Source organism: Alligator sinensis, unplaced genomic scaffold, assembly GCF_000455745.1.
Source record: "Alligator sinensis unplaced genomic scaffold, ASM45574v1 scaffold314_1, whole genome shotgun sequence".
Classification (NCBI taxonomy): domain Eukaryota; kingdom Metazoa; phylum Chordata; order Crocodylia; family Alligatoridae; genus Alligator; species Alligator sinensis.
Window position 1 is genome coordinate 386,083 of NW_005842703.1, and position 22,640 is coordinate 408,722.

The following is a 22,640-nucleotide window of genomic DNA, read 5'->3' on the forward strand; positions in this document are numbered from 1 at the left end:
CAACTCTGCAACAGGAGTCACTGCCAGCTGTGGGACCTATTGTCAAGTCAAATTCTAGACTTTGATTTGGATGAAGAAAAGGCCACAATGGGGGGATTGGCTAGTACAGAAAAGGTAAGAAAAAGTACAAAAGGTTCTTTTTAACTGAGATGTGCAGGCAGAATGAGGGCAGCTTTAATTACAGTGTGTTTCTGCTGCAGGATGTCTTGCTATTCCTCCTATACCTATTTATGTGAGGAATCTTTTTATACAATGTTTGTTCAGTGGGTACCACTTGTGCTTGTTTTGTGCTTGTCCTAGACTACTTGTTGATTAATAAACAACAAACTATCAAGTCAAAAGTTACCATGGTGATGGTCACAGTATAAAAACACATAGAGAGTAAGAAATGACCTGAATATTCATGCATTTTGAATGATGTCCATGGGGATGGAGGGAAGGTTTAGAAGATCTAAGAAGCTAGTGAAACCTTCTAAACATAGGTGTCAAGATACAGTATAAAAAAAAAAATCCCTTCTTCCTAGGTGATATGTCTTAATGTTTCCTGTGAATTTCTTTATTCCTCTGTCCTTCCTTGATTGGTAGTGCAAGAGTGATGTTGTAGCAATGATGGTCCAGGAATTATGCGAGAGGCAAGGATTTCTTAGGGTGATATCTCTTATTGAACCAACTGCATAGTCAGGATAGAGTTAGAAAAGCTTTCAAATGAGAGGCAAAAATGCCCGTAATGTCCCTCTAAAGTTTCATAAGACCAATATAAATATTTTAATGTTCTTGTTCTGCTAGATTGTCTGCTGCTGTTTGTGCAATATTCAAATCAGTTGCATAAATTGCAACAGGGGTGGCTTAAATTAAGTTCCAAGATAGGTTGAATAGTGTTTAAAACAGGGCCACAGTAACTTTGGCTAAATGAAATCAATTGCACGAACAATGTCACTGCTTTCTGTGTCTTTTCCATAGCCACCAGTAGGTACAAATTTCTAATTAATTTCAATATCTTCCAGTTATAACCTCATTAACAATGGGTGGATATTTTGATTCCTGATATATGAACATCAGAACACCAAAAATATCACACTCAGCTTCACAAAAAAGTCTGAATTCTACAGATTGCATAATTTAATGGTTTCTGCAGAAATTTTTTTACTTGCAGGTTTCTATTGGCCAAAACCATAAATTTAAAGGCTTGATTTTCAAAGATGGGCTATTTTTTGTGCAAACAATTGTATCTGCAGTTTTGTTCCTGTGGTTTAGTGCAAGTGCAAATATTAGTAATTTAGACATTTAATCGTTAAATCTTGTGCTCAGAAACATAGAAATTGTATCTTCAGAAATGAATGGGTTGAGAAATCAACCTTCTGCATGGGAAGGATCACCAAAAATTGCTGTTAGAATAATAAGATTATCAACCCTCCACAAATATGATTGGTATTTCAAAGAAAACTCATAAAAGATCCCTTTGAAGATTTCCTTGATAACCTGATCTTTAGGGATTTGATCTCTTATTGGATGAGTTTAAATTTAGCTCTTTTGGATACATTATGAAGGTCGATTCAGAGGCAAGAACTCTTCATAAAAAATTGTCCAGCCGCCAGCCTAATCTCAGAGTTTTTTAAGAATATTTGTTCCAGTAGATTACTGATGCTGACATAACCAGGCGGTGCTTAGATTCTTAAAACCTATCCCCACAGAGCGTTTTATAGGTCAAAACCACCACTGGAATTGCTGCATTTGAATATGAATAGTCCAGTGTAAAATGCAGAATTAACCCTAATTTAAGATTTCATCAACCAAAAAGAATGGCAACAGATTTCTCTGGTAGCTGAAATTTCTAAACTATCTTCAGTTGTAGCTTCATGGATAGTGTCTTTGAAGTATTCACTTCATATTCAATAAGAAACTGACATATTGATCCTCTATTAATCCCTATATAGAATATGTTTTTTTCTGCATACTACTAGTTACATAAAGGCCAAAGCAAAAGGCACACTTTTCAGTACATTTGTGATAGGCATCTAGCCTGGAATTTAATGCATTATTCAAATTATGGTAGTTATGACATGACAGTCTATGAATTTACTTTGATTGGTGGAGATAGTAAGTCAGATCCTACTGTATATTTTAGGTCTTTAGGTGGCACTTAGACACATAAATGCTGAAGTGTGTCCCCATGCCATCCAACCATTAACATGTCCATTTTTGTAATACACCTTCATCTTAACACTAAGACTAAGTCAAATAGCAGTGACAAGGAGAAAGGCCCACCCATCTTTTGTGCCAACAGTTTTTCAGGAATTTCAGCAAGGTGGAACAGTACACTTAGGAACTTAGATAATGAATAGGAAGAACAGTATCTGGCTCTGGCTTTCTCTCATGTATATTGTCTCGTATTGATAAAACAATGTTATTGATCATCATATATTCTCCTCTTGAGTGGATCAGAAGATGGTGAATAACACAGCCATATTGATTATATAAACAAGCTTCTCCTCAGCCCTTTTTATTGATTATGGGTGAGTGGAATAAATTATAATAAACAACTTGTCACCTCTTAAAGTGGAAGTATCCTTCAACTTATCGAGAATGGACAGGGAAGAATGGTAGTTTGTCCAGTGGCTCCAGGAACAGCAGAGAGTCATGAGTCCATGTATCAGAACCAGAGAAGCAGAACCAGTCATGCGTCAAGAATTCTTAGATAATCAATACCAAAATATTGAAGCAGATAGAGGAGCTGACTAAGCTTAATCTGGAATCCATGTCTTCATTTCTATCTATGTTCATTCCATGTCTTTTGTTTGTCATTTTTCAGCAGACTGAACCTTCTGCTTGTAACTTGCTCACTGTGAAAGTCATAAGAATGAAAAATGCACGGAAGGCAGACCTGAGTGAGTATCTTTCCCAAATTGCAACAGTGTGGAAGTGCTAGTTTTCATGTATAATCCAATTTATGCAATTTATCCCAACTGTTTGAGTTTTTCCAAGGCTGCCCTGTCTTTTCTGAAGAAGAGACGGGAAAAAGCAATGGGGAATGAAATTAGGAACACGAGGCTGTTGTAGAGTGTAAAGGGAGAAGACTCTCTTCTCCTTTCTTCCTTCTTTCACTGACCCAGTGCAGGAGCGTGAACTCGAGATTCTAGGATTTCTTTCAGAGGCAGAAAGTTAATTTCTTCCCACATCAAAATCCTGTGTGAGGGAGACTAAAATAGCTTATAGGAAGAGGAGAGACATGAGTACTACCCCGGACCTTATTACTACATTTCTGATAAGCCCTGTCTATATGATATAACTGAGCTTACCATATTTCTTCAAAAGTCCTCTCCATTTTCTTTCCTTAGATGTCTTCAATGATCTTTATCCCTTCTTTTCACCTGTTTTTCTTTATGGTAAGGGTTACCTACAATTGGATACTGCCATTTTCAATGCAAGAAGACTTTTGGGTGAACACGTATGCAATAGAGGAACCAGGATTACTGTCATCCTGTCCTATGTTTATTCCTCTAGACCATGCTCCCTTTAAAAATCATTATTTAATTTAAAAAGATAGTACTAGGATACCAGCCTGGAGTCTGGAACTATAGCATAAGAGAAGTTGTGCCTATCAAACTGCCGTCACTTCACCTTATTCTATGCAATGTGTACAAGTTACTGTCTGCAAATTAAAAATGAAAACATTTAATCAAAAACTTCTCCAGGCTATTCATGTATAGTGACAATACACAATTACAAATAATGAGATGGACTTGTACAAGGAAAAATGAAACCATACTCTAAAAAGAGAGCTTTACTGGATTGGGTGTTCTTCACATTTACTTCCTAAAGAAAAAATTTACAAGGTGCAAATGATAAAAAAAGAAATAGAAACAACATTTTTTGAAGGGGAGGGAGAAGCTTAACCCCTGTGATGAAGGAAGCCATGGCAATGAACAAGGATGGGGGGCTCCTCCATCAGTGTCCTTGGGGACTCCCTGCAGTGTCACTGTTTTGTAATGTTGAGATGAAATTGGCTTCACTAAAGTCAAATCCTTGTGTATTGCACTGAATAATTCTACTCCCTCCTACAAATTCTTGTAGATTGAATACCATTTCACCTACGAGCCAACTTGCATAGGCATAACATTTTAGATTCTTAAGCCAATCCCTTCAGCCTTGATCCTCTTTTGTAGTCATCTTCTCTGAAACTCCCCATTTGGCCTGTATCTTTTGAATATCTTGGCAACTAGTATACGCCTCCTTGCTAGGTAATGTGTAATGCTTTTGTATGTGTGTGAAATGCAAAAGTGTGTTGGCTTTTTATGCAGCATGTCATATGCCAGTACAAATCTAATCTACTTTCCATTACCATCCTCAGATCCCTTTCCAGCTCACTCTCTTCATAGCAGTATCTGTGTTTCAGATGAGTTTTTCCCCAGGAGCTCTAACTTGTATTTGTTTTCTTCTTATGTTCCTAATTTCTCAAGGCCTCTTCATATGACATATCTGTCCTAGCTGTTGATTAGGACTCCTGCCAGTTCAGTCTTCACATGTTAATTTTGTTACTGCACTGATTAGATTATTAATGGACATGACAAATAACATTGTATTAATACTAGTCATTCAATGCTTTGCTATCAATTCCTGCCAGCTGGATACATTGGATTTATCATCACCATTTCTTCATTTCCCCTTTAGTGAATTTTCAGTGCCTGTGGACAGTGTTTTTATACAAGTCCATTTGAATTATTTATATGTTTTATATAGAATCTTCCAAATATCTGCCTGTTACTGTACCTTTCTCCTTAGTGTCCAGATAGCATGCAAATTAAATTTATTCATGCCAGTTTACACCAGTTTATCTGTATATTACTTACATCACCATTTTGGTCATCTGTAATTTGACCCAATGTCTTCACTTTAGATGTTTGTGTATACTCTGTATACTCTCTACTCCCTCAATTGCCCATCAATGAGTGTTGGTTGCTTATGATTTAAATGTTAATGCAGATTTAATCATCATAATATTTTCTTATGAATAGTGCCTAGGTTACATGGCAAGAATAGCTTTGTGCTTTTCTGAGTTGTGTTGATGTTCAAAGAATGGCCAGCTAGTAATACTGTGCACTGATATATTGGCCTATTAGTGCCACACACTGGCACACATTATTGCCCCCTGGATGCTTCCCTCTTATATTTGCTATAGATTTAATGTTTGTCTCGTCTTGATAATACACAGTTGTTCAGTATACAGACACAGACAGATGCATGCCGTGCTATCTGAAATATCCCAGGGGAGTGGATTTTGGACCTAGGGTGGCTTAATTTTTTTCCTTGAAAATTTCTGCTCTGCTGAAAAATGCAGATTTCCTCAAACTGAAATGTTTTAAAAAACACATGCCAATTTACAAGCAGTAATTTTCAGTTGTTCAAGAGAACATTTTTATACAAAAACATCTTGATTTTTTTTTACTTTGAAAATTTTCTGAAATTTCAATTTGCAAAATTACAATTTCATTTTGGAATTGTGACACATGGCTGTTAATTTCATTTAAATGTTTTATTTTAAAAAAATATTTTTCATTCTCTCTTGGCATGGCAGTATCAGTAGATCATAATGTGGGTATAAATTATGTAATTGTGATCCTGGAATGAAAGATGTAAATTTCAAATGACTGTTTATCATTTGCTTGATGAATAGTGGTTAAAGGAGATGCTTGCTGTGGCAGCTGAGTGCTTGCTCTATTGCTGCTGTGTTGTTGTTATTTGTTATATGCATTACCATGGGACTTAGGGAACCACAGCCCCATAGTGTTAGGAACTTTATAAACAAGACAAACAGATTATCAAGTAAGTATAAAACAAGAGACAACAGATGGATAAAGAGTGATGTGGGAGTAAATAATGGAAGGAAGTAGTGACATAAAATGAGTCAGTGTCGTTGGCAACATTCTCTAAACATCATCAGGTTTTTTAGGCATCATGAGAAAGGAGACGTAGTTATTGGGGGTATTTTCATGGATCACTGACCAAGCATGAGGGGCATGGAGTAAGCACTAAAATTAACAAGTTAACAAGATGCTCAGAACCTGGCTGGCATGTGCTGGCTGCCAGCCAGGTTCTGAGCAGCTGGTTCATCATGACTGCTGCTCCAGGGTGGGCCCCCAGAACCCTAGGTAAGGCTACTGAGGCCAGCACAGATGCTGGCCTCAGCCTCCCCTACCCCACCCAGGTCACTGTTGCACACCAGAGCATGCATGAAGGGGTGTGCCTGGGGACAAATAGCAGTGGCATGTGCTGCTGCTATTTTTCCCACAGGAAACGTGTGCCTTTGCACATGCATGATTGTTAGGATGAGCCTTGGAAGTCCCTTCCAGCTCTAAAACTGTGATAGGAAAAGATGCGTCTTTGAGATGTCATGAAGCACCTGCAAAGCTTAGACATAGCCTTAATGTTAAGAGTTAGAAAGAGGTCCATGATGAAGATGACATCAATGTTGCAGGCAGGATGGTATAAGACAGACAAATATCTGACTGCTGTGCTATTATCTTAGACGTTACAAATTATTCTGATCAAGATATTTTGTTACCTGCATCGCCTTCCTATATTGCTCTCTGATGATACAGTATAATTACCTCCTAGTCCTACTGCTAAGATGAAAGTTTATATGTGATTTATTTAATTGCCAAAGTGGCCTTGATCCCATAAATGCGTGCATTGCTTAACACCAATGTGAATGTTGATGCTTACTGAATGCTTTTTGGCATTACAAAACAATATAGCCTACTTATGAGCTATGTTCTGCCAGCTTGATGCCTATTGCTATTATAAGCCTTGTGTATGCAGCATGTATCAACACGATAGCTTTTATTCAATGACTGTAATTACAAGGTTTTGAAGCTTACTCATCAGGATAGTGTTCGTATATGCATGTGGTGGTGGGGGTGATGATGATGCATGTGTGAGTAGATGTTATGTTATGTCCTGTATATTCCTTTGAATATATATTGAGAGCTGAGGCCAGGAAGACTATAGCATGTGCTTTTGAGAATCGTTTCTTCCATTTTCCCTTAACTGTATCTGGTGATGATAGGATATGGGAAGAAGCTATGTAGAAGTGAAGTACCTATGAAGTAACACAGAGTGATTTAGTAACTTGTCTAAAGTTATCCAGCGGGCCTATAGAAAAGCTTAAAATGAACCATGAGTTCTTTAATTTTTACTCTATGTACATAAATACTATTATTTATCTGGTATATATAGTTACACATGTATATTATATTGCACAGTAGTATGGAAAGGCCACCCAGAGAATAGCACCTCCACATTATGAGAGGGAGGAGTGCATGGGAAACAGTATTTTGCTTCCTAAATTTAATTAAATGATTAGCTTACTATAGGTAGCTAATTCAAGTTATTCTCACACCACTGTATACCAGCCAGACTGAGGATCTGGACGGGGTCAATGAAGTTACCATTTGGGTTGTGCCTCCACTTAATGATTCATTTTATCTTAGAAAGGAGGGTTGGACAGTGTTCTCCTAACTTTTCCAGGTCTCCTGCTTCAGGGTATTTAGACCTTAGCTCCTTGCTGGAGTCCGTGTGAAGTTTTCAACATTTGAGAAAGTTTGGCTTAAACCAATCCTTCTCAAAAGCTCATTAAGCAGCTGTGTATGAGCTATGGAACTGATAATACATTGTGTATATTCTGGTGATTTTTAAAACTTATAAACAACTTTACTACTACTCACTGGGCAGATGAAGATATATAAATATTTCTATATATCTGCCTCCTGGGATTTTACACACACACACACACACACACACACACACACACACACACACACACACACACACACACACACACACTTTATAGGCAGCTATATATATCTTAATGAAGAATCCAGTTAGACAAGAGAGAGTTAGAATTGAAACAGGGATTGAAATGCAGTTGTCTTACAGGGCAGGGTCAAACCATAGCAACTGGGTCAAAAGAAAGAAAGGATCAATAACTTAAAAAGAATAAATGAGGTTGGCTTTCTTATTTTTAGGTTCCACACACTGAGGGAAGAAAAGAGAAATCTGTGTATGTCTGTCCATAGAATTTATGATTCAAATGCACAAGCCAAATTTAATGGGGCAGGATAGAATCTATGCAGATGAGATGTGTCCATTGTATACTATCTTGAATGCTTGAGTAATGTGTATTATGATTACAAACATAATAATTAGCACCTATGGACATTTCCCTCCATGCCACTTCCAACACTTCTTAGGTAGAGACTGGTAGTTAAATCTGCCTTGCCTTATGCCTCACTTCCTAGGTAGTCATACTTTGGAACTGGTCATCTTCTGTAAGGTTCTTACTCTACAGTTCTGGGGATAGGGCCAATTGATCATCTTACTTTGATTCACAATTGTCTCTTGTTTTGTACTGACAAAAACATGAATTCACATTTAAGTATATTTCTATGTCAGGATTAAAGCTCTCATTAATGATACTGCACGTTGCCACTAGACATCAGCTTGTACAGAAATCCTTAGATCTGAACATCCCCCAAATATAGAAAAGCTATAGAGCTTAGTTCTGAAGCCAAACTACTTTTCTGGCCTTTAATTTTGTGACACATGGGTGCATCTACATGTGCAGTTACTGCACAGTAACTTAGATTACTGCTCAGTAACTGAAAGTTACTGCGCAGTATGGGCATGTGTCTATACTGTGCAGTAACTATAATGACTTATGCCGAGTTGGGTGTAAATTTGCTACCTGCATGATGCAGGTAGCAAATTTATGCCCACTTAGGTACTGTGCAGTAAGGCATGTGTAGATGCCTTACTGCACAGTAACATTGTGTGTGTGCTCCGACTTGGGAATAACTGTACTTCCAAGTTGCAGCACATGCACAGCGTGACTGCTCAGTAATGCCTACACATGTAGACACCTGTCTAAAAGCCACTTACTGTGCAGTAACCTACTGCACGCCTAGACAGGCCCACTAAATGGAAACCCCCAGATCAAATATCTCTGAATTCTGGGCAAGTACAAATTCAGATGTGAACTTTGTGGTCTGTGACAATCACTAAATAAACCAACAAACTGAAACCAGTACCACATTGCACAAAAGAGCACTTTTCTGCTTATTTTGCAGCTGTGGAAGGTAAACAAGCTTTCACTTATACATTGGAGAATTTTGCAAATGTCATCAGCTTGACTTTTGGCTCAGTTAGCCAAGCAGTTAGACCAGCTTTACTGCATAGTAACTTTTAACTTTATAAGAAATAAAAATGCCTGTTGTGACAGAGCTATAAACAAATGGAAGCCCTACTTGTTAGACTGATGACAAGTTTCTGGTGCCTAAAGGTATGAAGGCAAGTGTAGTAGTAAGAGAAGAAAGGCCTCAACAAGCAAAAGAAGTAGAAGTTACTAGTCACAGATTACATAGCAACCATTGCTGGATATCCCTGCCATTTTCCTTTGGAAGCCAGATTAATCCAGAATTGGACTCTTGGGAAAGTTTACCGTGTGCCCCAGCAATGCCCATGAGTGCCTGATCTTGAACAGATCTTGCACACAAGTTCCTGCTTGCATGTGTCACACTTGGAAGTGAGGTGGTGAAGCTGTTCTGGGTGCTGCTTATGAGAGATCTGGAAAACTGAGGTAAATTATGCTAGTCTAGATGTCATATATTCACATCCATAGAGTTCTAAACCTTTCTGAAGCTCCAAAGAGTGCAGACATTACATACTAATACTGCATCTCACTGGAAGTGAGTATAATATAGCTATATATTTAGAATAAGTTGCATTTAATTTGCTATTTTTACAATCATTAAAAAGTGTAATAGTTTTAAAGAAGAAAATATTGTTAAGTTATCAGAAATAGAATGGGCTACCCATATTCACTTGACGTATTGTCTATCAAACTGTACTGAATTCTTTATAACTTCATACATAGAAAACTAAAACTAGTTCAGCACATTTTGTGAATGCTAAATGTGGTACTTTGATATATTGCTATTTACATTGTCCTTCCCTTACACAGTGACTCAGTCTGATTGCTATGTGACCCTCTACCTTCCAACTGCTTCAGTCCATAAGGTCCGAACCAAAACTGTTAACAACACCAAAGACCCATTGTGGAATGAAACCTTCCACTTCAGGATTCAGAATCAGGTCAAGGTAAGACAAGTAAATGCCCTTGCTATCAGCCAGATCTCTTAGCTCAAATTGTATTTGTAATTTACCCATTAGTAACTGTTTATTGCTAGACATCCCATGCCAAGCTCTTCTGAGGGCACTTTCACCCTCCCTGAACATTTGCTTTCTGAAGGCCAAAATTATTCACAAAAATACCTCGGTTGCCTTGTATTCTAGCCAAGGCTGCAGCCTCAGAACAGGAAGCCCTAAGTCCAGCAGCATGTTGAATTACAAGGCCTGTGATGGCGAATTGTGACCCCTACAAATAGGGGTCACAGCAGTAATGATAAAGTAAACAGCAGTAATGATAAAGAACTAGTTATAGTGAAAAATGGAGGGCCCTATAGCTGACTAGCAATTAATATTACACAAGTTTCACCTATTTCCGTTCAGGCACTTTGGTGCCACTCCGGAGTATTTTATGCCTTTTTTGCACAAGACTTGAGGAGACTAATCTTTACCTCCCACTCCCAGGTAACAGAAAATTGAATTATCCTTTAGAACTGCCTAGCAAGCCTCCTGTTGCAAGAAAGGAAGGAGAATATCTGATATAACTATTTTTCCTTCCTGTACAGCCACAAGGCAGCCTTTTGTGCAGTTTTGCTTCATTTTTATTACAGATCATGAGGGAGTGCTGGGTCTACTTAATTATGCAGTAATTACACAGTTTCTTGGTATATTAAATTATAATTGCACCTAGTTAGGTACAGAAATAATTGCCACTTGACCAGCATATTGGCTTACTGAAAATAAATAAATAGGTATGGTTCTGGTAATCGTCAAGAGTGTAGCAGTAATTTCCACACCACACAATTATCCTTGACATGGAAATATTAGGCAACAACCATATAATGGATACCCTAATACGCAGGGACCACTGTATTTCAGGATTCAGGGGTTTTCAGGGGAAAACTCAAGATTTAGCATTTCCCCCAAAGCCCTGGAAAACTGCAATTTGGCTGGAAATGGCCAAGGGGCAGCCTAGTACAGGTGGAGCCTCTGCCAGGGCTCAGTCCATCAGGGTGTTCAATTCCCAACTTTGGCGGGGAGTTTAAAAGTCCAGCTCAGAGTGAAGCGAGGGCAGCGGCATGCTAGCAGGGGCTGGAGCAGCAACTCTGCTTACCTGCTGCCCAGCCTGCCAATCAGAGGCATGAGAGCGCCCACCCTGAAAAACATCTGAAATTGTCTCCAGTGAGCTTGCGGGGGGGGGCACACTTTTCCCCCATGCTGTGGAAACAGTTACAGTGGTCGCTACTAATATGCCTAGTATGACATTTAATGCATCATTATATCTTTCAATATTATCTTCCTCTGGAAGGATTAGACTATGGTTTTGGACTCTTATAGAGAAATAGAACAAGCAACTTTGAGCCTACTAAAAAAATTAATCAGGGATTATATAATGGCAACCAGCTGCTGCAATCAGCAATTATTTGATTACACTTCTACTCTTTTCCATTAAATCTGGAAAAAGAACAAACCAATTTTATTTAGGATTTGAATAAATACATTTGCAATTGGGTAAAATTTCCACTTTCAATTTTTTTCTGTCTCATTTTCTTATTTGATTGTTATATCTGACATTGTTTTCCCCACTTGCACACATTAACATGAGTGATTCTCAGGGTCATCTGCTTCTCAGACTTAGACACACTTTCATTTTTGTTCCCAGAACATTCTAGAGCTAAAGGTCTGCGATGAAGACAGTTTAACTCAAGATGACCATCTCCTCACTGTTTTCTTTGATGTGTCTAAAATCCAACTTGGAGAAACAGTTCGGCTGAACTTTCAGCTGAATCCCAAGGTGAGGATTAGAATTTAAGGTAGAATTTGGTTGGAAGGGGACATTTGAAAATCAGTTTTCCTCCTATATATATATTCTTATATAATAAAGGGCTTAGCCCATCTGTCTGTCTGTCCATAACGCTCTTGGAGCACTCTGACTGGTTAATTAAACAACCAACCAGAGTGCAGAGCACTGACATGATGGCAGGGATGGAGGGGGTGGAGCAGGAAAGGGGGTGAGGCCAGCGCCCCTCTCCCCCGGCCCTCCTCCTGAGAGACAGGGGAGTGCTGCCATGACGGAGGGGACAGAGCATCCCCCCGCTCTGTCTCCACCATCATGGCAGCACTCTGTTACTTCTGAGGAGCAGGGCCGGGGTGGGGAGGGGTGAGGCCAGCGGCACTGGAGGTGGTGGCGGTGTGGGGTGTTGGTGGAGGGGGACAGAGGGGACAGTTGGGCAAGCTTCCATCCCCCCTGCTTCTAGGAGGCAGCAATGGTGTAGGGTGCTAGGTGGCGGCACTCCATCCCTGCCCTGCTCCTTCCCCCGTTATTCTTGATGGGCAATTGGCTAGTATGTATGTGCATGTATACATACATACATACATACATATGTGCATGTATGTATATACATGTATATATGTGCATGCATGCATATACATGTATATATGTGCATGCATGCATGTGTGTGTGTGCACATGTATGTATGTAATGTATTTCCTTCAAAATAGTAGGGCACATCTACACAGACCCATACACAGGTATGAATGAACTGGGCGGCTGCCCCGCCCAGACAGAAAGGGGCCCAAAATTGAAAAAAAAAATTACAATTGCAAAAAAAGTTTTAATATTGCACACATATGGGACTAACAGTGTTATCAGTTGAGAATGAACTATCTAAAGACAGCTATACCACAGATGTGATAAAAACTTCTGCAACAAAAAAATCATTAGCTCCGGAGAAGGGAGGCCCAATACTAAAAGTTCACTCAGGTCACCAGGAGTCTAGGTACGGCACTGTGCCTACACATCACTCTATGTCACCGTAGCAATGTGCTACATTGCTGTACAACGTGCTGTGTGATCGGCAGCTACATCGCTGTAGTGGCGCATTCTCCCATTTTAGCATGCCATTATGATGAAGTAGCAACAAAAACTAACCATGTGCTGCATGGGCTGCTACTGCACTGTGCTTTAGTACTTCCAAAAGCAAGTACTAAAGCATGTCACCATAGCAACGTTGCTGTACAGTGGCATGTAGACACCCCATAGAATCAGAACAATGTTCAAATATGGATTTAAATTAGGGATGTGCGAAGCTTCGGCCCCTGATTTGATTCAGCTAGGATTCAGCCCGATTTGGTGGCCGAATCTCTGAATCTGAATTGAACAGAGGACCCTTTAATCTCTCCAAATCCTATTGGAACCCTCCAAATTGATTCGGAGAGATTCAGAAAAATTCAGAGATTCAGACATAAACAACTTAAATATTTTTTCTACATACCTCTAGGTAGCAGGTGGCTTGTGAATGCTGCAATGCTGGGGCGCATGGAGCATCCCACAGAAGGGCGGGGGGGCTCTCCCGCCTGCTCAGCAGCAGTCCCATCATGCTCAGCAGCAGACCCAGAAGTGGACCAGAAGCACTTCCAGTCCATTTCTGGGTCTGCTGGGAAGCACACAGAGGGGTCTCATGCACCCCTGCAGCTTGGTGACTGGTGCCTCCTGGGTCTGTGGCCAATTGCCTAGCCAGGGGAATATGGGGGGCCCCCAGTGTGCTCCCCAGCTGGCCTGGAAGTGAACTGGAAGTACTTCCAGTTCACTTCCAGTTTCACCACTGAGCACGTAGAGGGCCCCCCGCCCCAGCATTGCAGCATTCACAAGCTGCGCTGGTACCTGGAGGTACGTAGAAAAAACTTTTAAAGCTGTGTCTATGTCCATCGAATCTTCAGAGTTGGATTCAGCTAAATTGAATCAGGGACGGTGATCCAAATCAACAAATTGAATTACTGTCCCTGATTCAGGCTGAATCTTAATCCAAATCAAATAGGGCCTGCTTTGCATGCCCCTAATTTAAATCTACATGCTTAGGATAAAAACAAACCAGTCCCATGCTGAAGTGCTCAGATCAGTGTTTGAACACATAAATGCCAATTTTATATGCTAGCAACTTGAAAGCCTGTCTTTGAAAACTGGACCCTGAATTTTACATTTTCCTTAGTGATGACAAAATTATCTAGGCCTGCTGTCAGAAAAGCTAGTTCTTAGTGACTTTTATGATGTTTTAAGTCAAAGCAGTATTGGTACAAAGGTAAGGAATGTTTCCTGGGAAACCTCATGCTGTCCAATGTTCATTCAATAGTATTCATCTTACTTATCTTCCTCAAGAGGTAAGCATGAGTGGCATATGTGACTAATTTCAAAAGTCTTCCTCTGTAGTAGTAAAGCTCTTCACTCAACTCAGTGGCATTATTCTGCTTATATGTCATGTGGTCATTCAGGAACAATCTATCTGATCAACAGGTTCTGGGAGGGTGGGAGTAGGGTTGTATGGGAAGCAGGGACCCAGAAGAAGGGATAAGTATGTTGATGAGTGGTCCAGGGACCTAGAGGTTTGCAATTGGATAGATTTACATGGAAGCAGGGTGGAGTATAGTGCACTCACCGGCTGCAGCAACAGCAATCGCGGCCTCTGAGGGCTCATGGCAGAGCCCTCCATGCAGTGTGGGGCAGTGGGGATTGCTCCCCCACTGGGCACCTGTGTGGCAGCTGCCCCATGGCATGGGTGCAGTGTGTCTCGGCAGGGTGCTGTGCACTGCCTGGGAGCTGGGGCTGAGCGGTGCGGGGCTCCAGCTGACAGGTGGAGCCGCCCCAGCTCTCAGACAGCGCTGTGAAGTTGCCAAGCGGGGGTGGGCGAGGCAATCCCTGCTGCCCTGCACTGTGTGGGGGGGGGCTCTGCCACAAGCCCTCAGAGGCCCTGATTGCCGCTGCTACGTCTAGTGAGTGTGGGGCTTTTTTTATGTTGCTTTTTTTTTTTTTTTTTTTTAAAGGGCTGGGATTAGGCTGGGACTGGGTGGTAGATGGGGCTGAGCAGGGCAGCCTGGGGGTTTCTCCCGTGGCTCCCCCTACCTGGGGAGAGGCAGGCACAGCTGGAGGAGCCGTGGGAGAACCTGCAGCCACCCAGCTGTGCCTCCCTCTCCCTGGCCGATCCAAATCTCTGAAACAGCATCAAAACTCTGAAACAGATTTGGCCGAATTGAAACGGAGCAGTGATCCAATACAGCAAAACAAATCACTGTCCTCCGAAATGGCCGAATCTGAAATCAAAATGAGACACAGTCATTTTGCACAGCCCTTCTGGGGACCTTCAGAGCCCATAAAGTGAAGGAAGGCATGGAGATGTAGAGTTGCTGAAATAGTGTGTCATGGGACGGTGGCATAGGGGGTGTTTATGAGCAGAAATGAAGAGCTGCCCAGAACCCCGACGTATGCAGTGTGTTCATTTAAAAAAAGATACAAAGTGTGGGACCCTTAGTGCAGTGGACATAATATAAACAAAACAGAAGACAATGAAACCCATTGCATTAGCAATAAAAGAGGTGAAAGCTTCTTTGCAGAAGCTCCATGCCTATCAAAGAATCTGATTTTTATATCCCTTGGGGTACTTTCTAGAGAAAAGTGTCAACATGCTGTTTGTTTTTATTTTCAGGGAAAGGAGGAGCTAGAGGTTGAGTTTACAAAGGAAAGCAGGCAAGTAAAATCAAAATATTAAGTATCTAATTAATGTAAGTCAGTCAAGGAGGAATACATTAACAAGAAGGAATTGCTTTGTACCCCTATTATCTCCTAAACCCATGGTTCTCAACATTTTTTGTACTGGGATCCCTTTGTAAACATTGATGACCAGTCCCAACTGATTGCCCCTCACTCCTGACCTGCTGCGCCCCACCCTCAGCCCCCCAGTGTGGGGGTGGGTGTGTCACAACCCTTTCATATATTCTTGTGACCCACTTTTGGGTTGCAGTCCACAGGTTGAGAAACACTGTCCTAATCCAGCATGGCCAGATCTATGGGAATGGGAGATGATGGACAAATGCATTTGTTATATTTTTCTGTGGGGCTTTCTCCAGTGTGGAAAAGTGTGGTCACATTAGGCATCCAGTTTGACCTCTAAGCTAAGATGAACATTCAGTGAAGCATAGAAATGTCTTTGGATTTTTCTCATTAGTATGGCTGTTTGGGGCATTCAGAACAGAAATTAATTTTAGCTAACTTAAAAAATTAAAAAACAACAACAACAAATCAAACAGACCATCTCCCTCTCCTCTTCCTGAACACACACACACACACACACACACACACACACACACACACACACACCCCCCCCCCCCCACCACAGCTTATGCTCTTTGAAATCATTGGTCCTCTAGGTTGTAATGAGTTCTCTTATGTCACAGAATGATATCGGAAACATGGAAGCATTAAAGGAATTTCACACAGAGGGATACATTTTTACAAAGCTTTTAATTAGCTATAGTTCTACACTGATAGGTCTGGTTAGTGGTGACAATGGGCATGCACATCTAGATTTTAATGTTGTTGACATCTAAGATAACTAGGGAAAGCTTTTATGGTATGTTGTGTTAATTCATCAGTTTTTAACCCTGATGGTACTCAGGGTTCAAGTGTGGATATTTTGGGGCAATAGAATAATTAAGTAGTCTAACACTACAAACTCAGCCTAGCTTACATCAGAGAGCTATCCTATTTTGGCACAAAGCACAGTCTCTATTCAGCAAACCTGTATGACAGGAATAGCAGGGGTACTACCTTTCATCATCTTTATCTAGTACATTTGAAGCAATGTGAGGTACTGTAAACTGAAAAATACACCTAACATTATTTGTACTGTTATGCTGTGGGGAATAAAAAGACAAAGAATTGCAATTCAGGAGTTTAAAACGTTATAGTTATAAATTGAGTACTTTACATTTTTCTTTTTAGCCCTGATCTTCCTGAAAACATCGCTACGAATGGTGTATTAGTGGTAATTTTTATTTTCTGCAATCTTTTCTGTACTGCATACCAAATGCTACTGTATTGCACAGACTAGAGAATCAGCCAGTTTCTTCATAGCTGCTGCTGAAACACAAAGTCTGACAGCCAGGCAGGTTGGAACTGGATCACATGAAGCCAATGTGACAGTCAGTTCTCCCACACAATTCCCTCTGGTTACTCATGTTGGGAGAGGCTTGAGCTGGAAAAATGTGAGAGCTGCCCCAAGGTAGTACTCCTCCACAATCCTATTGTAGTGTTACATGATGGGAAAAACTACAAGGAATATTGTTGTAAGTATTCACAAAGCTAGTGCCTGGATTGTTATGATGTAGGTTGGGGTAGACTATGTTGTGTAATAACTTTCCCATAAACCAGTTATGACAGTGTGACCAAAACCTAATGACAAGCCATATCCATAGGCTGGACTTCCAAAAGCTGATCCTTTTAATAACAACTGCGTCTTTATTAGCTTCCCCTTACTTTTTTGTTTTGTTTTTATTTATTTTTTTTCATTCCTGCAAATCTATTAACTTGGTGGAGAAGTCAGGATGGTTTTCCATGTACATGCACCCTCCCTAAAAACTCATACAGAAAGTTACAGTTCAGTTGTCAATCTGAGAACTAGACATGATTCCTTCCAGAAATTTGATTGAAAGTCAGTGCAGAGGATCATAAAGCAATACATTAGTCCTCCTACAGGCCAGTCTTGCTTTTTTTGCCCAACAGACTCAACATTTCTCTACCTAGATGCAATAGATCAGCTGAGAAACTAGGCTTGTGTATAGCTACACCACTAGAGGTGCCCCTTATTATTTCATTTGTTGTCTTTGTTACAGGCTCGGGAAGTTTCCTGCTTGGAGGCTCAGGTCAATGGGGGAAGAGTGAGAAAGGATTCTACAGGTTAGTATTTTTTTTAAACTGATGGCTTTGGGTGAAGATAATTAAAATTTTATAGCAAAAAGCCAGTATTTTATATTCTGACAACCTAATTCAGTGTCCATTAAAGGCAAAAGGGAGAGTCCACTAGGTTCCATGGATGTTGAATCAGGCCCTAATTAATCAAATACAACATGCAGAATATACCTGGGTGAACATGTGTCTAGTTAATTGAACAGACTAGTTTCCAATATAACATCCTGTTGTCAACTTTCCAAGAAATATTCTTACCTGAAGATGAAATTTTCCATCCCTCACCTATGAGGGAATCCAGAATTCAGAAATGAAGGAAATAAATGCAGTGAGAACAACAATTCCTTCCCACTCCTTTAATATCAAAAGATATCCTTTTAGATGGGACACGAGAAAAAAAAGTCATGAGGGCAAAACCAAATATATTCTGTATTACCTCAGGTATTATTGTACAACTTAAGTGCACATAACCATTGCATTACCACTACACTTGTATTGTCCTGATGCATAGTACATATTAAAAAAATACTATACTTTAGCAATCTTTTATGGACTTGATCTGACAAAGTACAAAGGCATGTGGATCATCAATTTAAGAATCAATAGCAGTGTTTTCATGCACCACTAGTTACCAGGATTGGAAACCAGTTCCTTTCTTGAGAAAGTCATTTAGGTATTCCATGTTTGGCATATTGAATATTAAATATGCACATTATTATGGCACTTTTCCTACTGTTAGTAGAGGGGAGATATGGGGTCTCTACTGTAAATACTACGTATGAAATCAGTAAAAAAAGGTGTTTGAATTATGAGAACACAGAAATATTTAGAACATTTTACAAGGGATAAAAAAGCTTTTTAAAGAACTCTTTAAAGGATGGACAGATAGATTAAGTTTGGGATTTTAAAAGGTGCTTGCTGATTTCAATTCAGGTGATTTCTGTTGACACTCTTTTGGATATTCCACCCCTTCAGAAAAAAAGAGATTTCAGAAGAAAATTATACATCCAAGCCATGCTTGTAATCAGTTATCTCACAAGTAAAATGAAATACTTGCTATGGTTTAACATTCCTAGCAAGAATTACAGGACAGATCACTAAAATATAACTCCAGAGTTTACAGAGGGCCCAGAACTGATGCTAAGGGATATAGATAAATGTATGTAACTGGTTTTAGATCCAAGATCTTTAGCTGTCAAAATGTGGGTGAGACGCAGCACAAATGCATTGCTGGAATAGAGTGTAATATTTAAACAAATTAATTCCACCTATTAGGTATCCAAGTAGACTAGGTGTCTAACTGTGATGTTCCAGCCTGTTGAAGTCTTGAACATTCGCTAATACTTCTACTTTTGTAACCTGCCGCCATCTTACTCTTAAGAGTGAGCTACACAGAAACAGGGAGCAGAAGGACCTACCTTCTTTTTTCATTTCTGATTTTCATGGACTCCAGTAGGGTGAAACAGAATCACACTTAGATCTGTAAGTCTATTTGGATACTTAGCACGTGGTATAGCCTATCACCTTATGTCCCAGAGCATAAATTACTTTTGATCCTATTATAACAGGTTCCAAGTTTCCTCAAATCCCATTTGTTCCAGTAGGGAAGGATGATGTTCAGGTTGTCATAGGACTGACCTCCTATTCAGAGCTTATTATGGATTCAGAACATTTAGGTTATGTGATCCTGTTTAGTATTTGTTGCACTATTCAATTATAAAATAGCATCTATGTTATGAATGCCAGAGTCCTGTTTTTATTTGGTTGTGTAAGGATGTGATGGTAACCATAAGGTTCTGTGTTTGTCTTGTCACCCCTTCAGATAGAAAATTTGCATTTGTGCTGGAAGGATCATATGAAGGAGCCCAGAACCTTTCACTGAACTCTTGGCTTTTCCCTGCTGCTCCTGCAAGATTCCACTATATAAAGTATAACGACTCAGACTTAAATGTTACAATACCACAGAGGCGGCAGCTCAGCAGGGTATGTCACTGCTGGCATTTATGAACTCAGAAGTCAACATGTGTACAGTTTTTTCAGTTTATCTTGGTTTGAGGACTTGGAAGTACGTGTGGCAAGGATTGTTTTGATCATTTTCTCCTTGTCATATTAAAATAATCCTCTATTTTAATATTTTTTCAGTCATCATCATATCAAGGGGAAAGGAACGAAAATGAGTTTCTGACCCTACCCCTGAATTCACTTCCCATACAAGAAAAAGTAACAATAGGAGAGGTGAGTGGTTACTACTGACTTTATGGAATAATACCAAACCTATACACTTTCTCATCAGAGACGTGCAGTAACTTTCCATTGTGACTGAACTCCAGTTAGTTAGGTATCAGTATTATCCTATAGCGTCAGGATGAATTGTGCTCACTCATTGAACAGCCATGCTATATGTTGCTTTTTTCTTATATTATACAGTATGTGGCACCAGGCCCTATTTTACTGCCCGTATGCAAACATGCCACTGAAGACAGAATTACAAAATTCCTTATAGGATTTTACTATGGTGCTGATCACTACACTCCCAGAGGACTTCAAAAGTCACTAGGTTTTTCTCACAGCACCACTGTCAGGTGAGGGAGTGATATCACTACCATTTTACAGATGGGGAACTGAGGCAGAGAGAGCAAAATCAAAATTGCCCACACATCTGCAGTTTAGATGCTAGTCTTAAACTGCCTATCTAGAAAATAAAGAACACACAGCTAAGGCGACCATCTGTGAAAAGAATAATTTAGGTGAGTTGTGCATAGCATAACTTAGGGACTCTGTGGCAGAGGGATGGCTAGAATCAAATTCTTCTGTTCAGAATTTGATTTCCTTAATCATGGGACTATTCTTCTTCATACTGCCTCAGTCACTGCACAACTTCCAACCTCTTCAACAAAATTGGCAGGATCATAGTCTTTTTCAGTGTACAAGTTTGATTCCTCCCCTATCAGGTCCTTTCTGTGAACTAAATTGGGCAAAGTTCCTAAGGAAAGACTATAATATAATGTGACAAGATGGTGCCTGAGGACCTCTGTGTTGCCACCTTGTGGCCCCCTCTGTCTTTACTGGCCCCACTCAAGTCTCCCTGGATTGCAACCCATTCATTTTCTTGCTATGCCTTGTTGGTATAGAAAAATTAATGAGGGGAGGCTGCCCACCTGGAGTTGGCAAGTCTTCTGGGGTTCTCTCTCTGTCCTCCCTGTCCTTATTGCTTGTTTCCCCAGGCTCTGCTGACCTTAAGGGTTAGATTCATGGCCTCCTCTCTCCTCTACAACCATGCCCATGCCTTGCAGATGGTATAAATTATCATTCAAGCAAGACCTCTTACCCCATCACACTGCTTGGCCCTCTGGCCACAAAAGTTAGCTGGGGCTTCAGCCTTCCTGGCTTTGATACCTTTTCTGTAGCTGGGTTCCTTAGCACAAGGTCCACAGTTCTGAACACTGGCACCTGGGCCCCAGCCCCAATCTTGCTCTTCCAGGCTCTGGCTGACCTTCTCGGCTTCAGGCCACCTCTATTCCTTTCCTTGATCCAGGCTTTGGCTCTCCTATCTGCATCCCACCTATGTTCACCCTTCTTGAGCTGTGGGCTCTGACCCTCTTGGCCTTGGCCCTTCCTCCTTCTTGGACTTCTCTCTGGTTTAGGCTATTGGACCTCTGTTCCTCATATCCCTTCCATGTCAGGGCTAACTACTGTGCCTCCCTGTCACTTCATGGTCTCCTCATTACCCCTTATAGCCACATCTGGTCCACCAGTGCAAACTATAACAAAAGGGGCAAGTATCCACTTAAAAAGAAACTTCCCTCCCTTTTCTGGGGTAAAGCAACACTTGACCTCACTGCTAGGTTTTCACTTTACTGTCTTCCAAGCACTCCATGCCAATCAGAGTCTCTCCAGCTGCTCAACCCCATTAGTCCTAATTGGCAGCTTGCCCTGCTGTCTGCAGCATGGCTCTGCTGCTGTCAACCCCCCGGTTTACATCTGCCAGTGTGTCTCCTATTTCTCTCACCTACTGAGGTTCAAATTGCCTTTACTGTGGTCCACTCTCCTGTGGTGAAAGGCTATCCTCTCATCCCTGCCTAGCTAGTGATAGGAGCCTTTGTCTTCCTGTTACATATGATCATGTTTTTAAAGACTGCATCTATAAGGACTAGATCATAGGTGGGCTGATCTAGCGGCAGGCCACCTGGGGAGGGCCAGAGACAAGATTCTAGAGTCAGAGACCAAATTATGAAATCCAAGGGGGAATTTCCAAAAAGCCAGACCCAAGAAGCAAAGCCAAGCAGGGTCAGATGTCAGAGTACCAAGAGCACAGACCTACAAATAGGCAGAACTGTTGTCTGGTTTACAGACAGCTGCCACATTTGGACTTAAATGGGAAGGTTGTTATCCCCAGCAGCCAATCAGAAGGCCCTCACAGTGGCCAGCTGGTTCATTAACCAAGGTGCGACTACCAGTTAGAGCCTCTGGTAGGATTAGCCATCTGAGTAATTAGCCCTGGTTGGGCTGTCTGTTAGGGCCCCTGAGAGTGACATAGGGCACATGCACAAAAGGATCAAATCAAGGTTGCAAGGGAAAACTTATTTTTCACATTTGCTGACTTAGACTAATGTAGTTTTGTAATTTCCAAGGTCTTGAAAATAGTAAACTAAACATAAAAATGTCAACTGGTGGCATTATGTTGATGTGCACATGGACCATCAACAGGAATAGAACCTTCAGATCC

General features: G+C 40.7%; 1 protein-coding gene across 1 annotated transcript in view; it reads left to right on the plus strand.

Annotated features, from left to right (window-relative positions):
- Window positions 1-22,640, plus strand: part of LOC102383974 (cytosolic phospholipase A2 epsilon-like) — a 46,593-nt gene continuing 23,953 nt past the window's right edge. Inside the window, exons 1-9 of the mRNA XM_006034074.3 lie at window positions 1-114; window positions 2,810-2,885; window positions 10,016-10,152; window positions 11,843-11,974; window positions 15,657-15,697; window positions 16,952-16,994; window positions 17,842-17,905; window positions 19,737-19,897; window positions 20,057-20,149. Of these exons, the coding sequence (XP_006034136.1) occupies window positions 88-114; window positions 2,810-2,885; window positions 10,016-10,152; window positions 11,843-11,974; window positions 15,657-15,697; window positions 16,952-16,994; window positions 17,842-17,905; window positions 19,737-19,897; window positions 20,057-20,149 (774 nt within the window). The 5' untranslated portion in view covers window positions 1-87. The remainder of the gene's footprint in view (window positions 115-2,809; window positions 2,886-10,015; window positions 10,153-11,842; window positions 11,975-15,656; window positions 15,698-16,951; window positions 16,995-17,841; window positions 17,906-19,736; window positions 19,898-20,056; window positions 20,150-22,640) is intronic.